At 38.6% G+C, this 7,936-nt stretch overlaps 1 protein-coding gene across 1 annotated transcript; it reads left to right on the top strand.

The window, feature by feature from the left end:
• The first annotated feature begins 2,039 nt into the window (after positions 1 to 2,039).
• Positions 2,040 to 7,403, top strand: LOC146655217 (uncharacterized). The gene is made up of 4 exons (XM_085428015.1): positions 2,040 to 2,202; positions 3,028 to 3,183; positions 5,624 to 5,811; positions 5,945 to 7,403. The coding sequence occupies exons 2-4, from the start codon at positions 3,097 to 3,099 to the stop codon at positions 6,501 to 6,503; spliced, it is 834 nt and encodes a 277-aa protein (XP_085284141.1). The 5' UTR covers positions 2,040 to 2,202; positions 3,028 to 3,096; the 3' UTR covers positions 6,504 to 7,403.
• The last annotated feature ends 533 nt before the right edge of the window (positions 7,404 to 7,936 follow it).

The raw sequence follows: 7,936 nt of genomic DNA, 5'->3' as shown, positions 1-7,936 counted from the left end.
TGTAATATCTTACAAAAAGTAATGGAAATGTATCCAATAAAGTTTATTCTTGTTTTCTCTTAAGATGTTATGTATTTGTCTGTTTACATTTTATGAATTAAACAGATTTTTGGTTGGATTTTGTTCTGTTATTAATGCTGTTGTGCTGCTCTTTCCAGGATGTTGAGAATCATTCTCCAGGTTAGAACAAAGTGGCACCATTTGACTCTTGTAGAGGATTTACATTTTTAAACATTTGTACATTCACATTTATTGTGGTTTTGCACTGGAGATCATTGAGAGTTTAAATTTCTCAGTGCCAAATATTCCATATAAGACTGTAAAAATGTTTTTTTTTGTCCTCTAGATGGCGCCATGGGTCAGAATGTGTCTCTATTACTTAAATAAAATTAAGTTTCAGTACAAATGTTTCATCAATAAAAATAACGTACTTAGAAGAACATATTTTGGTTTAGCTGGAGAGGTTCCAAGATTTGATTTGGCAGATTTCTGCACCTGATGTCTTTCTTCTTCTGTTTATTATTATTATTATTGCTGCAATTGTTGTTATTATACATGTAAAAGTATCTTTAAGTTTAAAACAAACAAACAAACAAATGGAATCCAGTTTTGTAGTTGTTCTTTGGCATCTATTTGGCCCGAAATATACTTGGTTGGTTTCAAGAAAATACTGTAGTTTGAGTTATAATAGGTTAAAATGAACCTCTATATATATATGGACTATATAGACTACGTGAAGTACCCTCTAACGTCTGCTAGATGACGCTAATGCAGCACCAAACTCAAGCCCATAGCACAAGTTACCATCAAGTGTGGGATCTACCAAGGAGATGCTCTGTCCCCACTGCTGCTCTGCATTGGCCTGAACCCCCTCAGTGAGATCATTGACAAGACTGGCTACGGATACCGACTATGAAATGGAGCAGTTGTCAGCCACCTCCTGTACATTAATGACATCAAGCTGTATGCCAAGAGTGAACGAGACATTGATTCACTGATCCACACTACCAGGCTATACAGCAATGATATTGTAATGTCGTTCGGACTGGAGAAATGTAACAAAGAGAGGGAAGGTAGTCAGAACTGAGGGGATTGAACTACCAGAAGGCAACATTACAGACACAGAGCACAGTTACAAGTACCTGGGGATCCCACAGGCAAATGGGAACCATGAAGAGGCTGCTAGGAAAGCTGCAACCACCAAGTACCTGCAGAGGGTCAGGCAAGTCTGGAGGAGTCAGCTGAACGGTAAGAACAAGATCCGGGCCATCAACACGTACGCCCTGCCTGTGATCAGGTACCCTGCTGGGGTAATAGGCTGGCCAAAGGACGAGATAGAAGCCACTGACATAAAGACAAGAAAGCTCCTTACCATGCATGGAGGGTTTCACCTCAAGGCCAGCACCCTGAGGCTGGACGCTAAGCGGAAGGAAGGAGGCCGGGGACTGGTGAGTGTCAGCACCACAGTCCAGGATGAGACAACGAACATCCAAGAATACATCGGGAAGATGGCCCCAACTGACAGCGTGCTCAGTGAATACCTCAGGCAGCAGAAACCCAAGAAAGAGGAGGAAGAGGAGGAACCATCATGGACGGTCTTTTTTTTTTAGTTCTTTGTGTGGTAATCTATTAGTTTTCTATTATTTAGTATTAGGTTATTCTTGGTATTTGCTGATGTAATATTTGCAATGCATTTTAAGGATTTAGTTGTGAGTCAGGCATTTGTGTGTTCTAAAAAACTCCCCAAACAAAAGCCATTGCTGCATTAATAACTCTGTTTTCTTACATGCATAGAGAGAGAGATCCTGTTAAGAGTGACTGCAGGGGTTCATTTACTAGAAGGGCAAATTGAAATTATTAGTTTTTAAACTCAAGTGAATTGGGGTGCAAACTAAAAATAAAAAAACTGTCTTTTCACTGTAAATCTTAAAAATTACCCTGCAAGTGTGACTGCATGCAGGTGGTGGGCGGGGTTTCACGATTTGCAACTTCCCCGTTCAAGACAATGTGAAGGCAACTAGAAGCATGGAAATATAAAACTGGCTCTACTCTAAAAATCACTACTCTTGTTTGTATTTGACTCTGAGTGGAGTATGGAGTGTTTAAAGTTGGCAACGACGACGTCTCTGTTCAAGACAGACGGGGACAGATATCATGTTTCAGAGTTTGATGACTGAGACCGTTGGAACATTCCTGAGGCAAGTAAGGGCAATGTTTACACTTATCACACTGCTTCTGAAGAACAGCATAGTCACAAGAAAACTGGCATTTAGTAATAAAGTATTATGAGATAGACTACTATGCTCTTTTCTTTTGTGCTTGCAGGGTGCTTTTGTATAAATGCAGAGAACAGAAATGTGTGTACTGGTAACTGTTATTGGCTGTACTTGATTATACTCAGATTACTTGATAAAAACTTGATCAGAGAAAATCAAATATTTCGTTTTCACTAGTTTAATACATGCTGACTGTGAATTCCAGTGAATGGGGGTTGGTACACAGCAAAATCTCCAGTGTTAAATTAACACTGGAGAGTGTCTATATGGGTCCACACCTCTGAGTGTTAAATACAACACTGTTGAGTGTTAAATTAACACTTTTGACAGTGTTATATGTTTAAAAGTAACTTAGTCAGTTTTGAAGATTAACAATGGCTAATGCTGAGCAGTGCTGATTTTCTAACACTGGAAAATAACTCAAAATGTTAGAAATATTCCAGTGTTAGAAAATCAGCACTAGTCACATGTTCTTTTGTGTTTGCAGTGTGCTTATCTATGAATGTTGTGAATGTAAATATCTGTACTGGTACTGCACTAACTGCACTTGTTTAAGATCATATTACTTGACAGAACACTGATTTATTTTCACATATTTGCTTCAAAGTAGCAGTAAATATGTGTATGAACCTGATGAATACAATATAATAACACAGCCGTCTATATTATTTGTTACCAGTTTTCTACATGTACTTTTTATTGAATTTTTTCATCACTGTAACTACATGAAATCTCCCTTTGCCACCAACAGGTCTTTCTTTGAAGAAAAGGTGAACAGTGCATCTTTTACCAGAGCTCCATCCCTGAATGGCAGATAGAGATGGGGCCCATCCATGTGATGATGTGGATCAATATTGGTGTCTGCCTTCCTTTGACCATACTGGTCATCTGCTGTTTGTGTTGTGTGGTATGTAGATAATCACTAAATATTGTGCATTTTATGTCTGTCAGTATAGGAACAAAAAGAAGAGTTTTCAAAACAAATATAATTAAAATAAGAAATATGTTTCCGTTAGGAGAAAAAATGGATGGAAATAATTTTGAACTGATTCCAGCAATCTTAATGTGTAATTTAAAAAACTGTGATAGACAGTTTAATACAAAATATTGTCCAGCAAGCTATTTTTTTCATGGTCCAAAGCCTGATCCTTTTAGCTGATGCCAGGAGACCAAAATGTCTCTATACTGTCCACCTGTGCACTGAACGTCCTTTTCCTTCTTGCGGTCACGTGCACAGATGCCGGTATAGATGCTTATTCAGTACTTAAACATTGAACTAGCACTATAGCACTATTAGTTTTTGTTAAATAAAAATTAAAATGGTGTAATATGTTGTGCACTGTTGTTCAGCTGTAAGACCTGCAAGACCTGATCAGAGGAATATAAACCTTGTTTTTACCCCGACTGTGCTATACTAGTTAGGGATAATTGAACATTTCACTGCGACACTAACATGGGCAGTATCGGACATATAGACTGGATGGGTCCAGCACACCATTGAATCCTATCGAGATCTTTAAAATTACTTCTGTGGTTTATTGGGAAACGCGAACACCGATTATCCTGAATGGGTACCTGTCACACTGGATGGGGCTGTGCTTAGGCTTCTAAGGGTTATTCCTTTATGAGTCCTGACATAATATAATCAGCTGCATCTGTTATAGTTTACACGTTACAGTATACCCAGAAAAGCTTTCACACTTACATGCAGCTGTGACCTTAAAAAGTAGGTCATTTGGGGTCAAGTGACAAAGAAGTGAAAAATGAATCATTATAAAAAAGAGAAAATTGACCCCTAGGGTGTGGTTAAGTGTAATGATCGTAATTTCATGTTTGTTAGAGTTTATACTGAACAGTAAGTCCAGGTTAATGTGCAGGTTTGCAGTGAATTACTATGTTGTTGCAGGCAAGACTGTGATATTCATGGTGACTGGTTAGGTGCTGAGTGTGTGTGTGTGTGTGTGTGTGTGTGTGTGTGTGTGTGTCACAAAGCATGATTATGAGAGAGATGGGGGTGGGTGGGAGTGATGGGAGATGTTTCAGGGTTGTTCCTTCATTATTTTAGGGTCACTGAGGCAAATTGAGAGTCTTGAGATTTGGTGCTATATAAATAAAGCTTCCTGTGTATGAGTGTATGTAACATCTGAAGGGATTTTAGAGTTCACATTGAATAATCTCAGTAAGAGGATTAATCATTACTCACCCAATGTGGATTTAAGAATTTGAATGATAATTTTTCTCTACTCATTTTTGCTTTGTTGGATTGAAGTCTGAAAGGAGCTGGAGGACTTAATGAGTCACTGCTCCCTCATTTGGACTTCATTGGGTGCAGTCTGCAGAGGGCTGTCTGTGACCATGAGCACTGGCCACTAAGTGGCAGTGTTTCATCAGAAGTTAGTGCAGTTAACATCTGGACGTAGGCAACTGAAGCTGCCTGCATTGCTTGGTTGGGTCTATCTCTTGGAATTGGAAACTCAAACCATTTTGGAAAACTGCTCCAGACTTACTACAAAGGAGTAACTGCTGATCCACAACACTGAGTGTACAACCACTGCCCACACACTGCCTGCTGTACCACAACTTACACTATGTTTCCACATCTGTCAAATTTTAACCCCCACTGATGGCAACGGCCACTTTTCTAATAGAAATCTGCTAAAAAAAACTTTATGGGGTAACGATGGTAAGGCAAAAAAAAAAAAATCATGATAAAAAATAGTTATGAATAATTACGAATAAAACAACAGGGAAAAATAAGAGGAGATGGTTGCAGCACAGTGTGGGGGATTATTGTAAGAGAGTGAATCTGAATGATGTGTTTTACTTTCTAAAACTATGGTTGTTTAGCATGTAGTTAAAACCCTGCTGCTAAGTGGTGCACTGGTGACCTGTGGGTAGTTAACAGATTAAAATGAATAGAGATGGCATGAAAATATTACATCTGTTAGTTTGTACATTAATCAGTGTTCCTGTAACTTCTCTGTTCACATCAAACCGTTGTGTGAATTAAAATGTAAAAGTTAAATAATGCTGACAAAGTGCCTACACAATTTCAAGGTTAGCCTTTCTATCATCCAGTAGAAGATGCACAACACCTGGGTCTCATAGCTTATTCAGAATGTTTCACTAAAGGAGTAAACGTTAATATACTTCACAGTGAAAATATTTGGAAGTGAGGTACTCTCTAACATATAATACACATCCCATCAGATAACAAGTGCAACATTGTAATACCGCACATGACAAAACATTGTCTGTTTAATCTGACCTCATAGATTGCTCTATGATGGAGTTGAACACATCTTGTTATTATTTCATATTCTGACTAATAATTGTATGTCCTGCAGGTGCGACGGGATCAGGTCCCTGTCATCTATTACACAAACCTCCTGATCTCCAATCTAATCCAGATGTGCACTATCATCATTATCGTGGCAAAACCAGATGATCATGAAACCTACATGATGTCTTTTGTTATTTACTATTTCGGTGTCCAGGCCAGTCTTTACTTCAAGTTGTGCATTGCTCTGGAAAGGTACCTGTCTAACTTTCAGTGTGTGTACTTGCATGTGCTTGAGTACTATATTGTACTGTGAATCATCCATATTTTTAGAAATAATATATTCTCTACTGTGAAAATTAAGTTATCTGTCTGTCTTGTGTTGCAGGTGTTTTTTCATCACCCGCCCACTGACGGACTTTATGAGGCAAACCAGGAGTTCTGTGCTGGTCTGCATTCTGGTCTGGGCCCTTTGTGTTGTCAGTGTACCTGTGGCCATAGTCTTGCGTTATTTTCTACGAGTCCTTATTTTGATCCTAGTCCCTGCCTTTCTGTTCATCATCTGTTTTGCTGCGACCCTCAAAGCCCTGCGTGCTGCCTCCACAGTGAGCACCGAGGAAAAGCGAAGAATTGTAGGAACTTTGGTTCTGTTGCAGCTTAGTTACTTTCTGATGATCCTACCTGCAATTACTGAGTTAACTTTTGAATTTCACCCACATGACACTGTCAGAGATGTTGTTTTTATCTTGTTTCTACTCAGTCCTTTTATGGACCTGATTTTGTTTTTTCTCATGCAGAAAATGCCCACTGACAAGCGGCTGGCTGGTTTGTGCTGCTGCAGTGTAGCAGCAGCTCATCATTGTGAGGAAAAAGCAAACGGCTGTTGTACTACAGATTTAAGCAGCAAAAACTATTTTATTTTATATGCTCGAATATACAGAAAATAGGTTTAAATGTTAAACAAATTTCTTCCAGTCAGAGAATGTTGCATATAATTTAATTTTTGCTTGATGCGTAAAGTTAAAAGATTAAAAATAATAAAACTAGTTTTAAAAAGAGACTTTTTCATTTGATTACATTTTATATGATGGATTATGCAGAGAAACTAGAATTGGTCTGAAAAATCTATTGCTTTATCACCTATTCAGGTTGTAAATCATGTTTTTAAAAAGTAACTAAGTAACTAATTACTTTTGAAAATAAGTAATCAGTAAAGTAACAGGATTACTTTTTGGGGGAAGTAATCAGTAGTTAGTTACTGATTACTTTTTTCAAGTACCTTGACCAACACTGGTCTTGTGTTGCCATCTGCAACACTTGACCACTGATGGACTTTATGAGGTAAACCAGGAGTTCTGTGCTGGTCTGAGTCTGAGTTAACGTTTGAATTTCACCCACATGACACTGTCAGAGATGTTGTTTTTATCTTGTTTCTATTCAGTCCTTTTATTACGGAGCCCCGCAGGGGACATGGGAGAAAAAAAAAATTAAGACGGACTTTTGTGAGATCTCGCAAAGGTTTTAGCCACATTCTTCGGAGGCCACCAGCTCGAAGCCGACCGGGAGGTCGAGGCACGATGTGCCGGGAAAGCGGTGTTCCTCCCGGCTGTAGTAGGTCTCGACCTCCCGTTAGCTTCAAGCTAGTGGGTGTCAGATCTCCGAAAACGTCGGTGCACTTTTGCAAATATGTGATGTCTTGTAAACCGAGCAGGTATCTGACGTTTACACAACTACATTCACGCCTCAAAATATCTTAAAAGTGTATTTTGTGACCCAGAAAGAGTAATATTACAACTAAGTAGCTGCCGCCATTGTTGGAATTCAACTTTTGCGGGATCTCGCAAAAGTTCTGCGAGATCCCGAGTTTGTTTTGCGAGATCTCGCAAAAGTTTTGCGAGATCTCGCAAAAGTCCATCTTATTTTTTTTTCTCCCATGTCCCCTGCGGGGCTCCATATTTTATGGACTTGATTTTTTTTTTTGCAGAAAATGCTCAGTGACAAGCCGCTGGCTGGTTTGTGCTGCTGCAGTATGTTGCAGCAGGCCATCAGTGTGAGGAAAAAGCAAACGGCTGTTGTAGCTTTAAGCAGTACTGTGACAATAAATCTGCATCTCCATGTGAATGTATTCATTTCAGAATTTTATTTTATAATTTTTAGTTCTATAGTGTTAGTTGCATTTTATTTACTATACAGAGAAATCTTTTACATTACAATGTTCACTGCAGTTTAAAATTATAAGGCAAACTTACATCCATCTACAGAAGCTTTTGTCTCTGCTTTTTCCTCAGCCGTTCCTAATGTCTAGACTAATTTCTTCCTGGTTAAATAAAGAAAATAATATAAGGCACTATTTTTTCCATAAATTCTTTTGTTATTTTGT

This window comes from Rhamphochromis longiceps, linkage group LG13 (genome assembly GCF_057381845.1).
Source record: "Rhamphochromis longiceps isolate RC_006_pf linkage group LG13, R_longiceps_female_GT1.1, whole genome shotgun sequence".
Classification (NCBI taxonomy): domain Eukaryota; kingdom Metazoa; phylum Chordata; class Actinopteri; order Cichliformes; family Cichlidae; genus Rhamphochromis; species Rhamphochromis longiceps.
This window is presented reverse-complemented; position numbering and strand designations above follow the sequence as displayed.

What these genes read in the sequence shown, in the direction of transcription:
- LOC146655217 (XM_085428015.1), top strand. Translation starts at nt 3,097, where the DNA reads ATGGGGCCCATCCATGTGATGATGTGGATCAATATTGGTGTCTGCCTT. An exon ending in TCTGCTGTTTGTGTTGTGTG is followed by an intron (nt 3,184 to 5,623) that starts GTATGTAGATAA and finishes TATGTCCTGCAG; the next exon opens with GTGCGACGGGATCAGGTCCC. An exon ending in TTGTGCATTGCTCTGGAAAG is followed by an intron (nt 5,812 to 5,944) that starts GTACCTGTCTAA and finishes CTTGTGTTGCAG; the next exon opens with GTGTTTTTTCATCACCCGCC.